This window comes from Lactuca sativa, chromosome 8 (assembly GCF_002870075.4).
Source record: "Lactuca sativa cultivar Salinas chromosome 8, Lsat_Salinas_v11, whole genome shotgun sequence".
In the NCBI taxonomy this organism is placed as follows: Eukaryota; Viridiplantae; Streptophyta; class Magnoliopsida; order Asterales; family Asteraceae; genus Lactuca; species Lactuca sativa.
In genome coordinates, this window is record NC_056630.2 from 57,894,639 (window position 1) to 57,910,713 (window position 16,075).

General features: G+C 38.4%; 2 protein-coding genes across 2 annotated transcripts; one reads left to right on the forward strand and one right to left on the reverse strand.

Moving 5' to 3' along the window:
• Positions 1 to 342: 342 nt before the first annotated feature.
• Positions 343 to 1,212, reverse strand: LOC111910971 (CLAVATA3/ESR (CLE)-related protein 27). Its single transcript, XM_023906742.2, has one exon. The coding sequence runs from the start codon at positions 996 to 998 to the stop codon at positions 645 to 647; it is 354 nt and encodes a 117-aa protein (XP_023762510.1). The 5' UTR covers positions 999 to 1,212; the 3' UTR covers positions 343 to 644.
• Positions 1,213 to 15,384: 14,172 nt separating this feature from the next.
• Positions 15,385 to 15,804, forward strand: LOC111910970 (uncharacterized mitochondrial protein AtMg00810-like). Its single transcript, XM_023906741.1, has one exon. It carries the CDS (start codon positions 15,385 to 15,387, stop codon positions 15,802 to 15,804), a length of 420 nt encoding a protein of 139 aa, XP_023762509.1.
• The last annotated feature ends 271 nt before the right edge of the window (positions 15,805 to 16,075 follow it).

A 16,075-nucleotide genomic window follows, 5' to 3' on the forward strand; every position in this document is an offset into this window, starting at 1 on the left:
GTTTAATCTTTTGACCTACACAATCTTTTTCCAAGAATCCTATATTTATAAATCTTACATTGAATTTGATGATCATTGGAGTTAGAAAGAATAGTTATGCACAAATCTGGCAATTAATGGCGTTGCTCATCATGTAATCATGGAGGATTTTGAGCTCAGAAGGGACATGGTGGGGACTGATTTTGATGACAAATCTTGTCAAATTTAATCAACCATGATTGAGTGTTTTTTGTTTTTGAGGTGGGCTATGTTATGTGTACAAACTGTCAAAAAACGAAGGAGCCATCAGCCAGCTAAAAACCAAAATATAAATAAATAATCAAGATCGAAGCAAAGCAGAAGTGAGAAGAGGTGTTGAACTATATGAATTTCAAATCTCAAATAGTATATACATCATGATCGGCCATTGTTCTTGATCTACCAAACAAAAAAGGAAAGCATTTTGCCTTACACAATACCAAAATACCCACGGTTTAGCCCCTAATATAACGAAATTCATCCATATAATGTCACAAAAATAGTGGGAAAAACGTGGGTATTTTGGATATTTACTAACTACCAAAATAAATTATAAGAAAAACACAGGGAAAGAAAGAAAGAAAGAAAGAAAGAGCTTGAAGGTAACCTAAGAGATGCAAGGGTTTTTAGTTGTGAAGAGGATCTGGACAACTGGGAACTCTTCTTTTGTTTTCTTGAAAGCTTTTATCTTTTGAAACAGTGGTGGAGTTGAGACGAGCAAATCTGCCATTGAAGAACCTTCTGTAAAGCTCCGATCGTTTGATCTCGTCGGAATCTTTTGCAGATGAGGATTGTGATGATGGTGGTGGTGGTGGTGGCGGCGGTGGTAGTTGTGGTGGTGGTGATAGTGACGTTCTTATTGCACTAACCCTACAACAATCGCTATTCAACGCCCATATCTGAAGTACCAAGAAGATGATCAGCAAGACCACCATTGAAGAGTACACCGCTGATCTCCTCCTTCTGCCGGAAAATGACATGGTCGTTGAGAACCCACATAAAGTAATTGAGCAACTGATTCCACTATCCAAACCCTTTTCTCCGGTGATGTTTGTGTTCTATATTCGCCGGCGATTGTTTATTTATACCCTTATCATCTCTCTAACACTGATATACTCGGAGTGAGTGTGAGTGTTTCTCTCTCTCTCTCTCTATATCGACGGTTAAATATGATGGGATCTGAAGAAAAGACTTAACAAAGTTGAGAGGGAGAGGTAGAGGGTAAAAGAAGTTAATTTTCATGCAAAAATGGACCCCACTTGTATGAAGAACAAAATGATGACAGACCACATCAAACTTTTAAGTCCTGAATATTTTTTAATTTTTATTATTCAGCTTTATCTTATCCTATGAAACAACGTTAAGTACATGTGAAGAAAAGTTTTATTTAACTCAAATATTTTAAGGGTTACTTTGAAATTGTTGACGACTGAATGAACCTCGATCAGATCCAATCTTTGAGAACGTAACTAAACGTAAAAAATTCAAGAGATATTTATGGACCAGTTAAAAGAAAATTGTTTAAGAGCCGCTCCAATTTAAGCTAGGGTTTTATGGCTCTGGTATAACTTTGAGCTTTAAAAATATTAACTAACATTGATTGAGCACATTTTATGAACAATGGAACACTCGTTCTAATTCTATCCAATATATCATAAATTTCAATAAATTGAATCATAGTGTAGTTAATACGATATTTAAAAGGTAACACAGTTGGAATTCTTTAAAACTAATATGCAGAATCAAGATTTCGACTTGCAAGGGCTATGTAGATATTTTAAGTAGCCTTTTAGCTTCTTTGAGCCGATTTGTATATCTTTGTTACTTTAGGCTTCGATGGAGTCGAGTCGGAAATCTTTTTGAAGTTGGTTCAAGGCGGTACTGTCGGCTACACCGCCACGAGGCCGCGTAGTACCACCAAAAGGGTGTTTCGAACTGGTTGAGTAAACCGCATGAATTCTTTCTCGCTCCCTCCCTGTTACTGTTCAATGATTTTTATATATTCAACTATATACACAATAATCATCTACTCTAAAAAACATAAATTCACTCCAATTCTTTCCAACAATCTCCAATTTCATTCAACTCTTTCAAAAATAATGAATCCATTCATCAAGAAATACGTTACAAAAGAAAATCCTTATTATGCGTCTTCATCAGACGATTATGAAACCACTAATTTTCTTATTTTCTATGCATTATCTAAAATTACACAAAGATCATGAAGAGACAACAAAAAAAATTGTTGATGCAACATTAATTTGCAAATAATGCAACCTTTGGTGACCAAAAATTCAATAGAAGGTTTCAAATGAGAAAAGATTGGTTTATGCGTATTATTGGTGATATGGGTGTTATTTAGTCTGTTTTTTCGGTTTGCAGTTTAAACGGTTCAGTTTTTTCGTTTTTTTACATCTTAAAACTAATCATAATCAAACCAAATAATGTTCGGTTTAATCGGTTTTGGTTAATTTGGTTACGGTCAATTTGTCTGTAACTGGTTAAACTGTGACATACATAATTTGTGTGGCCAAATAAATCTTTCTCTATGCGCTTATTTAAAACAAAGTATCATGTTAAAGAATATAATAATGTAGAATTTGTCTCAAAACATTTTTTCAAAGATAAATTAGAGTCAAAATGTAACACTCGTTTTTCAGGTATTTTCATTTATGGCTCAAAGTTTAAAATGTTGACATTTTGGTACTTACACAGGGCATAAGTTGGAGCTCATTAAAATGGATGTGAGGACTTATAGTAGTAGCAACACGTAATGCCGTAGTGCACAACCCAATTTTTTTAGGGTTTGAGCCCTATATAAAGGACTTAACTCCTTTGAGACCTTGCCCCCATCAACCTCCATCTCCCAGAAACGTTCCTTGCAAACCCTAGTTCATTGGTGTATGTTTTTTAGCTTGAAAGTATATGTTCTTGTGCTTATGAAGGAGGAAAGATGTAACACCCTATTTCGAATCATTTCATAATTCGGGTTCGTGACCCGAAGACCAGTTATCATAAGGCTTCGAGCCTTAGGGGAAAGAGAGATTTAGACCCCTTTGGATGTGATTAATGTAGATTAGGTGATCCGAGAGTTTGATTGACGCTTTGGAGCCCAAGGGTATAACCTTAAAGTGATAGTTTGGGACTTTTATGAATTTTAGATTTACGTTAAAAAAGTTTTAAGGCAAAGGCAAGTTTATAGGGTTGTAGAGCTTCTCATTACCTTTCCATAGATATAAAGATCATCGAAATCGTAGTTGAAACGAAGAAGTTACGATCGTTTAAAGTTAGGTGATTTCTGGACCAGCCGCGTACGTGAGGCGAACGAGGAGTACGCACGGCATACTCGGGAATCCCTAGTACATTGGGGGTAAATTGTGTATGTAGGGCGTACACGATCAGTACCCAAACCCTATTTTCGTGGTTTGAACCCTATTGAAGCTCCTTAACTTCCCTAAACACACTCCACTTCATCCTCCACCTCTCTAACACCATCTCTTGAAACTGTAATCCTCGATTGAGCCTTGTGAGAAAAAAGAATTTATTTGTAAGTGCTTTGGAATGTTCTTGGTACACCTTGGAGAAGAAGGGACTCATGGAAGAAGTGTTGGTTACATTGGAGCTTGTAGATCCAGACTTTGTTCACATTGATCTTTCTTCTAGAGGTATAAATTTTGAATCTTGATGATGATATTGTTAGATCTAGTTAGTTTTGAGTGTTATGAGCTTTTGGTTACTTTAAGTTCATAAAGTTTAGATCTTGAAATTTTGTGACCTTGTTATGGATAAATTTGGAAACTTTATCCATCTAAACATCATTTTGATTCAGATCTGAAGGTTGTAAACTTGGATTTAGTGGATTAAATTGAAAAAAGATGCACTTTTGGGTCCCTTTGAGACTTAAAGACTAGATCTTGTTTGTTGGGACCATTCTAATGGATAAAGTTCAAAACTTTATCCATTATGGAGCTATTATGAATCATAAAAATGTTTGTTTGATTGTTTCCTTAGCACCATGCAAGAGTTAAGTGGTTTTGAGTGTTGTGAAAGTAAGGATTTTGAAGATTTAACCCTCTTTAGCCATGCAAAGGCTTAAAGGTTTCGACTTTATGGTTTAAGACATTATTTCGGGTTAAGATAATAGTTTGGAAAACTTGAATTAACACAATAAGAGCTTAATGGTGAGTTTTGGCCTCTGATGAGTATGATGGGCGTATGTAGGAGTACGCTCAGCGTAACGCTTGGACAATGCATCGAGAACTTGTACATTGTGCTTCGTGGCTGAGTACACGGGGCGTAGGTTTGTAGTACATAGGGCATACTCCCCAGGATGGATATTTTGGGCTTTTTAGGGATTGGGGCTTGTTGGGCCACTGGACTTTTGACTTTAGGCCATGGATTGACCGTAGGCCTTCTTGGTATTGGTCCCATGATAGTTTTTGGGCCCAATTAGGAAATTGGGCCATATTGGGCCTTGGGTTTCCATTTAGGAAATTGGGATTTTTCGAGAAAATAGGTTAGGCCTAGGTTTTGGGCCAAGTAAGGAAAGGGTAAAATGGCCTTTTACCCTGGTTATGGATTAAGTGGCTTTGATTCTTGTTTTGGGTCAAGATTCAATTATTAATTAGATAATTATTTGATGGTGCTACCGTGTAGGGATTTCCGGATCAGCAGACTAAGAATTCATTGGCAGATTCATCGGCTTGAGGTGAGTTTCCTCAACATGTTTAGCGGGTCGAAGGCACCAATGCCGGCCCATGGTTTGTTATGTTAGGATGCTAGATGTCTATGTGACTCTTGCATGTGTATGTGCTTGTATGCTTATTGGGTGGGGCCTGATGGTTATTCAGTATGTTTTTACATTTGTTATACTTGTATGTTTGTATGTTGGGCGGGTCCCGTTATGTGAGTTAGGGTGAGGCCCGTTATACTTAGTGGGCAGGGCCCGTTATGCGAGTTAGGGTAAGGCCCATTATACTCAATGGGCGGGCCCGTTATGCGAATTAGGGCGGGGCCTACTATATGTTTTATATGTATGGTATGTGGTATTTTGGGAAACTCACTAAAATTTGTGCTTACTGTTTTCAATTCTTGGTTTCAGGTGTTTCTAGTTCAATAGGGAAGGGCCCAACTTTATCACAGTGCATCCACCCATGTTTCCGCAACATGTCGATTTTGGGATTATACTCTGATAACTCTATTACTTTGAATGTTTTTGTAAAGATAATTGGTGTTTTGGTTGAATAAAAATAAAATTTTTACCTCTTGATTTTCAGGATGTTAGAAGTTGGTATCAGAGCCTTCCTTTGAGGGATTCGAGCATACTCTTTGGTGTGTCTGAACTCAAACTGAGGGTTTGGTAAATTTTTCTAAAATAATAGGTTTTATTAGAGGATTTTATAATAAAAGAAGAGCGGTGTGGTGCGTGCAATCGACCGAGCTCAAGTAAGTGATTACCAAAATACCCATAAATGTTGATATGCTATATGGTATGAATGTTTGCATGTAAGGATAAGGCTAGGGATACTTTTAGGAATTACTTGATTGATTAGCATGATATGTGATTCCTTGTAGCCTTGGAAGCATTGTATGCTATGCTAGATTGGGAATGTGTATTGTTATCATGATTTTCTAAGTGTATGCCATAAAAATTGTATACGGTTAGGAGCATATAGCGCTAGAATGATTGATTTGGCCTTATTTCCTGTTCCTCGTTTGGTTTTGGTCCCAGGGTAGAGTCTTTTATTCGACATTCTATTTGATCCTATCTTGTGTAAAATTTGCATGCATAAGGCAACCGACAGTGAGAGTGGAAGTTCCTTGCATGAGTGGTAGTATATGAGTTTGAATGATCTTTGGTTATTATATGGATTGAAGTGCAACTGCACGAATGCTGCTTGCTTTGTGCTTTGTGGAACTCTTAAGTAATGTGAGTGTTGATACATAAAGTGACCCTCTTTAACTTTAAGGATCCGTAATCTTGTTTTGTATCTAATGCAGTTGTAGTGGCTACTGCAATTGAAGTGTGTCTACCATAGTTAAAGCTGAAGAAGTTGGTTTGAGAACCGTAGTCATCCGCAATCACTACCACAATGAAGATTGATGAAGACCTTTTGTTAACTAACTTAGTGTATTAGCATTGCTTTATGGGACTCTATAAATAGAGACTCCCTTCATCATGTAACGTTATGGGACTCTATAAATAGAGACTCCCTTCATCATGTAATCACACATCTCTTTCACGATCCTTTGAACTTTCACTGAAATACAAAGATCATTCTCTCATATCTTTCTCTCTCTTATCTAATATCTGAGGTCCTCTTCATCTTAAAATGTTCACACTTACTAACTCGTGTTTGACTGCAAACCTTGTTACGAATCAGTTTGATGTTTACTTGATATAACTTGTTGTCATTTACATTACCGTAACTAACTATCTAACATTTCTAACTTATTATTGTTGAGCTAACTTGATCCTTTGAGATTAACTTATTCCACAACTATTATCTTGTACTAACGTTTGTTCAAGTGTTTCTCAAAAGTTTTTCTCTCAAAAATTGGTATCAGAGCCAAAGTGGTTGCTTTTTAAACAAAAGCTTGGATTTTGAAAAGCCTTCTATACCAGTAAAGCTCATTCTTTAAAAAAACAAAAAAAAGGAAATATGGCACAAGCTTTATCATTGAACGTTCCTAAAAGTGTTGGAGGCTCGAATAGAGCACCAATACTTGTTGCAAATGAATACCACCATTGGTCCCAAAGGATGGAAAGGTATCTTAAGAGGCGCGGAAGAGATGTGTGGAGATCTGTGGAAGAAGGACCCCATGTCCCTATTCTTAATCATGTTCAAGAAGATGGTGCTCAAGCATGACTAGGTGGAGGTCAAGCTGCAATGAATTATCTAACCACAGATGATCTTGACAAGATGGAAAATGATGCCATAGCCTTCTATGAAATCTCTTACGGTGTTGCTAAAGAGATCTGGGATGTGCTCAAGAATCTCTATCAAGGGTTAGAACAAGCTCCAGATAAGAAACTCACCACATAACTAATTGAGTTTAACAATTTAGCTCTTCCTGGTGAAAGTCTTGACGACTCATTCAAACGATTCAATCTCATCATCACGAAGTTATCAAATGCAGGTAGAATTCGAAGCAATCATGAAACAAACCTACATTTTCTCAATGGTTTGGGAAGACTTTGGTATACTACGAAGATGATTGTACAAGGAGATAGAAAGATCCATACGTTGTCCTTGTTCAAGTTGTATGGAGAACTTCAGGCACAAGAATCAACTGTTCGGGAAGATTATGCTGACCTCGGTGGACCACTTGCCTTGATAGCTCAAACCCCACAAGTCAAAACTTCATAGTACTCATATCCCACAGAATCATCGCAGTCATATGAAGCTAATGTTGAAATAGATGACGAAGAAGAATTTCAAAATGTCATTGCCTTGGTTAGCTAGCAATTCAACCGACTACCACCACCACCATTTCGTAAAAATCACCAGTTTACCAAACCACCTTTCAACCGCAACTTCAATCCGCAGAACAACCACTCATGATATCCCAAAAAGCCTCACCATCCACCGCAACCATACAATGCACATCATTCCAAAGAGGCGCCGCAGTCCAGCAAATCATTAGCCTCCGGTACCTCAACTGAAGAGAAAAATGAAATCATTATCTGCCACAAGTGCCATAAAGAAAATCACTTTGGCAAAGATTGTAAAGCAAATGTGGTTAAGAACAAGGCATTCTATCTTAGAATGGCCCAATAGATGGAAGAAAAGGAAACTGCAACAGCGTATGTTGCTCAAGTGAAGAGGGATCATCAAGTATGGTCATTTAGAGATGAAGATGAAGATTTTGACGAAATCAAGGGAAAATGGAAGATCTGCATGGTTGCAGTTGCTGAAGAGGACGGATCGACGAAGGTTGAAAGTAATTACTGCTACATGGCAAAAGATGTAACGCCCGTAGATTAGGGCTAGTTAATTTAGAGACGATAAGCATCAAAAATGACTTTTTGATGGAAGATTATTTAGAAGGATTAATCTTAACCAAGTTTTAGTATATGTCACAAGGTTTCCGTGCATATAAAGAACGCCAAAATCCGAGTTATAACGAAGAAGTTATGACCTGTCGAAGTTTCGCGACAGAACCGGCACGAGCTATCGCGACCTAGCGCGACGTAAATAGTGAATTTAAGGTTGATAGATATCTATCCTTAGTGATCTAAATGATAATTGAAGATCTCATCGATAGTAGTGAAATGACGGAAAGACAGACGAAAACTGACGTCAGACGAAGAAGTTACGAGTTCATAACGGAGTTTTCCTGTCCCAGCCTACTAAAAATAATATATAAGTAATATAATTATAATATATTAAAAATAAAGTCAAAATTAGCCAATGGAGTCTAAACGAGAGTTGTAGAGCATAATCTCACCTTCGCGGCGATATAAAGAACGTCGAAAACGGAGTTCGTATGCGAAAGTTATGAATTTCTGAAGTTCGGGGCACGAAACCCCAAAACTGTCAGAGACCACGACGTGGCAAGCAGTGCCACGACGTGGCAAGTCTCCTGACACCTCCAGGAGGCCCCCAGATGCAACTTGGGATGACGCATGCAGTGACGACCAAGCCCACGACGTGGCAAGGGCCAAATTTGCCCTATAAATAGATTTGAAGGGCCAGCCGTTTAGGGTTGCTATTTTCTCTCTTCTCTCTCCCGTTTTACCTCGATTTGCGTGCTAGAAGTACCTCGAAGCCCCGGTAATATCCCCGAGACCCGAAGCAAGTCCCGAAGCCCGAAGATCTCGAGAAGTGCGATTCCCGAGCCGAAGCTCTGCCCGCGAGAAGTTCGATTTTTGTAGAGATCTTCCAGATCTGCTGAGGATTTCTACTTCTGCAAGCCGTAGTGTTGTCCGATCATCTTCTGATCAAGCGAGTGTATAGTCCCTTTCATAACACGATTTTAATACAAGTATTGTGTGAATGTATTAAGTATATGTTTTGGGTGAGTATGTGATCACTTTCTTCTAACATATATATATATATATATATATATATATATATATATATTAAGTATTTGCTACGAAATACGTGCTATGTGTTTATATATTGTTGTTTATTTGAGATGAGTGTGGAATGGATGTTTTATATAGGTGTTAAATGAGTTAATCTATGTATGTATTTTATATCTACAAATATGTTGGGTAGAACATGGGTAGATGAATTAGATGATGTGTGATGATAATTAAGTGATGAGAAATAGGTGATGATAATTAGGTGATGAGAAATAGGTGATGATAATTAGGTGATGAGAGATAGGTGATGATAGTTAGGTGATGATAATTAGGTGATGATAGATAGGTTATGATAAATAGGTGATGTGAGATGAGAGGAGATACCATAACCTTTACCGGTGATGTGGCAATTTGGCGATGTAGTCATCTACCAGAGTATAGATGGCGACCACAGACTATTCTAGATGACTCCGTGGAAAACACCAGCAGGCTCATAACCTGTAAGTGATGAATTACGAGTTCAGGCGATGTTGTAACTACGTATTCATGCAATGATACTCTAACCCTTACTATGAATTACGAGTCCAGGCGATGTTGTGGCTGCGTATTCATGCGATGATAGTCTAACCCTTACTATGAATTACAAGTCCAGGCGATGTTGTGGCTGCGTATTCATGCGATGATCCTTAGGAAAAAGTCCTTAGGAACAAACATATAAGGAAATGTGATGTAAGGAGATGAGAGGTAAATACGATGTAGGAGATGACCCTTAGGATAATTCCTTAGGGAAGGTACTTAAGAATAAACGAAGATAATGGGGATGGGTAATTGGGTTGATTGTTTAATGATTATATATATGTGATATAATATTGTGGGTTGAAAACCCTATATGCTCACCAGGCTCCCAAGCCTGACCCACTCAGTTTAATTGTATCACAGGTATCGATATGAAGCTGCTTTGCACTGAGAGATTAAAGGAGATGTAAATCACTAGAGTAAATGAATGTATGTTCTGTTTATGCTTATGTGTCTGTATCGGAACATGACATCCCGAGGTTTTATTATTTAAATGAAAATACATTCTCTTTGAGAAATGTTTTGATAAGTTTTTTATCATATCTTGTTTTGGGAACAAATTCCGCAACTGTTTTCTTTAAACGAATACTCTGATTTATAAAACAAAACATAAACAAATCGGTCTTTTCTGGCCGTGAAATTGGGGATGTCACAGTTGGTATCAGAGCATTAGTTTAAGCGAACTAGGCATTTGTAGGAAATTTCTAGACTTAAACTTAGAATGCTAAGTAATGATTGGGAAGAGTGTGTCTAATATATGTTAGGTAGTACACCTAAATTGACACAAGCACTAGTTTATTTTAGGAGTGATGCCTAAAATGCTTTTATGTGCTAAATGTTATATGTTTCCATATATGATATTATTTGTTCGGATCTATGGTCTGTTGCCGACCGGATCTGGAAACCTTATATGTGTAGGATTCTAAGCGTACGTCTACGATATTAGACCTAGCATGTAAACGTTTCAGAGTGATAAGGATGATTTGAATATCTATCGTGAATAAGGATCTAATTTCACCTTATTCGGTGTATAGATCAAAAATGACAAGAACCAGGAGTGGAGCTGGAAACGTGAACGAAAATAGGAATCAACCACCTGTGGTTGAGCGAGTGGCTGTTGTACCAGCAACACCTGAACAAATTACAATGACTGGAGTGCGAACCATGATTCAAGCCTTGATGGCTGAACAAAAGGAGGAAATGAGACAATTGTTGCTGAACAACAGGAGTGAACCCTCAATACTAGTTGAACAGCCTGAGCTGAATGAGGGGCAGTTAGAAGAAAGGAACTATAGTGGGACCATTGGTCAAGCCAACCCACCAATAGTTCGCCGAAACAATCAAGATGGAGACAATGATGGACGTGGATGCAAGTACAAGGATTTCATGGCATCCAAACCACCGTTTCTTTCTGGTAGCCCGACACCGGTGCAAGTCATGGACTGGATCTCCGAGATGGAGACACTGTTTGAAAGTTGCGAGTGTAGCAACAGACAGAAGACCGCTCTTGCAATCCCTCTATTAAAATCTGGAGTACTGAGCTGGTGGAAGTTACTGGCCGGTTCAATGCCCAAGGGGGGAAGCAATCAAGATGTCTTGGGAAGAGTTCGTGGAGCAAATGAAAATGCAATACTGCTCTGAGCAGGATCTTCTGGAAATCAACAATGAGTTCCAGAATTTAAAGAAGGGAAAATTGAGCGTCACTGAATACGCTACAAGCTTTACGGAGAAGATGAAGCTTATTCCATACCTAATTCCAACTGAACTTTCCAAGGTCAACAAGTTTTCCAATGGATTACCAGCGAACTTTGGTTCGATAGTCAAGCAAGCAACCACTCTGAAAGTCGCCATCTGGGCAGCCAAGAATGTTGAGACCCAAATAAGGGAAAAGGGTCTAGAGAGAGTTGAAGTTGGAGGGAAAAGGAAACACGAGGGATCTTCAATGATCGACAAAGAAACCAAACTCTCAAAATCCGGAGGAAAAGATGAAACCAAGTGGTGTGAAAAGTGCAAGAAGAAGCACTTCGGAAGATGTGATGGGGAAGTGAGCTGCTATAAGTGTGGTAGGACTGGTCACTATTCCAGAGATCGTACGTTCGACAATAGGAAGTGTTACGAATGTGGAGATGGTGGTCATATTTCGAAGAACTGCCCAAAGAAAGACAAAGCTGCAAAGAAAAACATACCGCCACAGCCAAGGGCATTTCACATGATCCTCGACGAAGCGAATCAAGGATGAGGATTATATATCCAAGGATCAAGTTATGAAGTAGTAGTGCGAATAGTAACTTATGATGTAGCCTATTAGAGGCATAGTATAGGGTGAACTTGAACTTTTGTGTAATCGTTTCAAGATTTAGTATAAACCCTGGTTTTGTTATCTGATGTGATTGTGTGATTTCGTATGGTGACTTGGTTGACTGCGAGACAATACTTGGTATGAGTATGAGTAGGTGTGAATAGTAGTTGAGATCTATACTACTGGAAGCACAGGACTCACGCTTGGATCAGGGAATGTCGCAATTGAGAACTTAATTAATAATGGGACTGTAGACAACACCTATAATTGGGGATGGTCCAATGGGTACTAAACTGATGAGAACTCAACTCCCCGATTCATTGTTGATCGACCATATGTTCCACCGGATCATGAGTTTCATTACCCAGTTAATGATAAAACATTTCCCGAAGTCTTAAGATGCCACTTCGATATACTTCATGAGCTAAGTAACAATTGTGTCATTTAGGAAATTATTCTCGAATCCTCGAGTAATCCAAGTGATAATTACCCATCATTATCACAATTTGTCCCGAATCTCAATCCTCTTCAGATGTAGATGAAGAAGTCATTGTGGAAGGACCAGAATCTATTGTAAAATGTCCATCCTTGCCTTCCATAAAGTGTCCAAACAATAAACTATCATTAACATACTCTGCGGTAGTTCAGTCATTCGCACAGCAGATCGCAGTTAAAAGCTCAATGACTATTCAACCCATTCTTCATGAATTACCAATTGCAAATTTTGAATTTGGCCAATGTTCACAAAGTCCCGAACTTTTTCGTTCGGATGAGTCAAGTCCTTGTTTTTCAACTCACTCAAAGTTTTTAAGGAAACCATATTTAAATATTTCTGATTGTGGTTCTCCAAAAACACAAGCAAAACTGGCTTTCAAAGAAGAACTCAGGTCCTGAGGTAAAAAGCGGGATACTGACCAAAAACAAAAATTTCAAACAAGCCAAGCTTTCAAATCAAAAGAACTTTGAAAAACCCACTACTGCCAAAAATCTTTCAAAAATCACGGCAGTCAAATGATCAAACAAAAAAGAATGTAAAGTGACAAAAACCTTTTCAAACACTCCTGCAAAATTCCAAAAGAAAGTCACGTCTTTTCAAAATTATTCCTTAAATGATATAAAGTGGAAAGGTATTTTACCAACTCATGAACCTTCAAAATCACATCAATCCGTCATCAGGTCAAAACCTAGGAGTAGTTCACGTGCCAAAACCTTTTCAAATCCCAACGACACTGCAGTCAAATCCCACCCACGGACCAGTCACAAGTCTTCAACCACACCCTCCGAACTGTTGACCAAGTACGATGTATGGATAAACAAGAAAAATCTCTCCTTTGGATTTTATCTGCTAAAAACATTTCGTACACTCCAACCTCATAACATTCCAGAAGTTACGAAAAACCTAGGACTAGGTCTAAAAACTTACTAGAAAGTTTCTCATGTAACCTCAGGCTCCAAACTTGTAACCTCGGGCTCCAAACTTGTTTCTCATATGAATGCATTCAGTAAGAAATTTTCTCATGTGAATGCATTCAGTAAGAAAGTTTCTCATGTAACCTCGGGCTCCAAACTTGTTCGGGTGCCCAAACTAACCAATTAATTTTTCAAGCAATGTGCAAGGAGGAACAAGAAGAGGAGTGGTTAATCGATAGTGCCTGCTCCTTGCACATTACCGGAAGGTTAGAATACCTTTGCGACTTCAGGCCAATCTGTAACGGTGGACATGTCACATTTGGAAATAATGAAAATGGAATCATCAGGGGTTACGGTGTATTGACCACTGTAAATTTCTCAATTGTAAAGGTTGCTTACGTAGAAGGCATCAAGCATAACTATATCAGCGTGGGCCAACTATGCAAAGTTGGTCATCAGGTTGAATTTGATAATGAATATTGCTACGTAATGACACATGATAGAAACACCTGCTTGATCAAATCCAAAGCCGGATGGAAAATGTATCCTTTGGATGTCTCATTGATCATTGGCAAGCTACAGTTGTGTTTTCTATCAATAGCAGTATCTGAAGTTAGTTGGTTGTGGCACCGTAAACTAGCTCATATCAACTTCAGATACATCAACAACCTAGTCACCGAACAACATGTTTGTGAGTGTGGAAAACAAACCAAGGGAAGCCATCCTCTGATTATCGATTCTTCAATCATTGAACCTTTAGAGATACTTCATATTGATCTATACGGTCCTTCTACCGTATCTAGTCTTCATCACAAGCAATAAATTCTGGTTATAGTTGATGACTTTCCTCGATTCACTTTGGTCTTCTTCTTAAGACTTAAATATGACACACCGCAAATCGTCAACTTCATAAAAGAAATAGAGCTCCAAATCAAGCTACCAGTCAGAAGGATAAGAAGTGACAATGGAACTGAATTCACTAATCAACTCTTGAATAGTTTCTTGGTTTCCAAGGGCATCAGTCACAACTTTTCAGCTTTCATGTCCTCAATCAAGCCTCGAACCATAAAAAAGTAGTCATGGAACCTGACTAGATCACCACAATGCAAGCGGAGTTAGCTGAGTTTGAAAGGAACAAAGTATGGAAACCGGGTCAAATCATTAGAAACCCATCCACAGGTATACAAACTCGATCCTCTACTGATTTAACTGACCACTGCCACTATGCAACTTTTATGTCATCAGTCGAGCCTCGAACCTTAAAAGAAGCACGCGTGGAACCTGATTGGATCACCATAATGCAAGAGGAGTTAGCTGAGTTTGAAAGGAACAAAGTATGGAAACTGGTACTGAAGCCAAAAGGCCACATAATCGTCAGTACTAGATGGGTATATAAAAACAAGCTTGATGAGTCTGGTGCCGTAGTGAGAAACAAAGCAAGGCTAGTTGCTAAGGGGTACAATCAATTTAAAGGTGTTGACTACGATGAAACATATGCCCCCGTAGCCAGAATGGAAGCAATACACATTTTCTTAGTGTATGCGGCACACAAGAATATCAAAGTACATCAAATGGATGTAAAAAGTGCCTTTCTGCAGAACTGAAGGAAGAAGTTTACTTGCAACAACCTCCGGGCTTTGAGAGTCTAAAATTTTCAAACCATTTCTACAAGCTAGAGAAAGCAATATATGGTCTTAAACAAGCACCAAGGGCATGGTATGAGACTCTTTTAGAGTTTCTTGTCACGTCTGGATACAAAAGAGGTGTGATTGATCCCACATTATTTAGAAGGGAAAATGGTAATCAATTGATGCTCATCCAAATATATGTGGATGATATCATTTTTGGATCAACATATCAGGTTATGGTGAATGATTTTGCAAAGCTCGTGACAAGTAAATTCCAAATGAGCATGAATAGAGAGATCAACTTCTTTCTAGGACTTCAAGTGAAACAAGTTCCTCAAGGGATATTCATTCATCAAGAAAAATATACCATTGAGCTAGTGAAGAAATTCTCAGTGGACTATTCCTCCTCAGCCAAGGTCCTGATGGCCTTCAGATATAAGATTTCAGTCGATCCTACTAGAGAATCAGTTAACCATAAAATCTATAAAGGAATGATTGGTTCATTTATGTACCTCACCGCAAGTCGACAGGATATTGTCTTTGCATCAGGCTTATATGCTCAGTATCAAGCTGACCCTAAAGTATCTCACTTGATCACAATTAAGCAAATTCTTAGATATCTAAAGGGAAGTAAAGCGTTAGGCCTCTGGTACCCTGCGGGAAATGATTTCAGCCTTCAAGCGTTCACAGATGCGGATCATGCAGGATGCAAATTAGATCGAAAAAGTACTTTAGGTGGATGCCAATTCTTAGGAGGAAGACTAGTCAACTGGTCTTCAAGAAAGCAAAATTGTGTTTCATTGTCTACCACAGAGGCGGAATATGTGGTTGTAGCCAACTGATGTTCCCAGGTTCTTTAGATGAAGACTCAAGTCATGGACTACGGTTACAGATTGCTACGGGTACTAATTTATTGTGATTCAGAGAGTGTTATAGCGATTTCTCATAATCCTATTCACCACTCTAAGACGAAGCACATTGAACTACGGTACCACTTCATCAAGGATCACATCCTTAAAGGTAACATCGAACTAATTTTTGTTCCCACTCATGAAGCAATAGCTGATGTTTTTACTAAGGCACTTAATGCTATAAAATTAAATGGCTTTCTAG

Coding starts and splice junctions, on each gene's coding strand:
- LOC111910971 (XM_023906742.2), bottom strand. CDS start 998: ATGTCATTTTCCGGCAGAAGGAGGAGATCAGCGGTGTACTCTTCAATG.
- LOC111910970 (XM_023906741.1), top strand. CDS start 15,385: ATGGCCTTCAGATATAAGATTTCAGTCGATCCTACTAGAGAATCAGTT.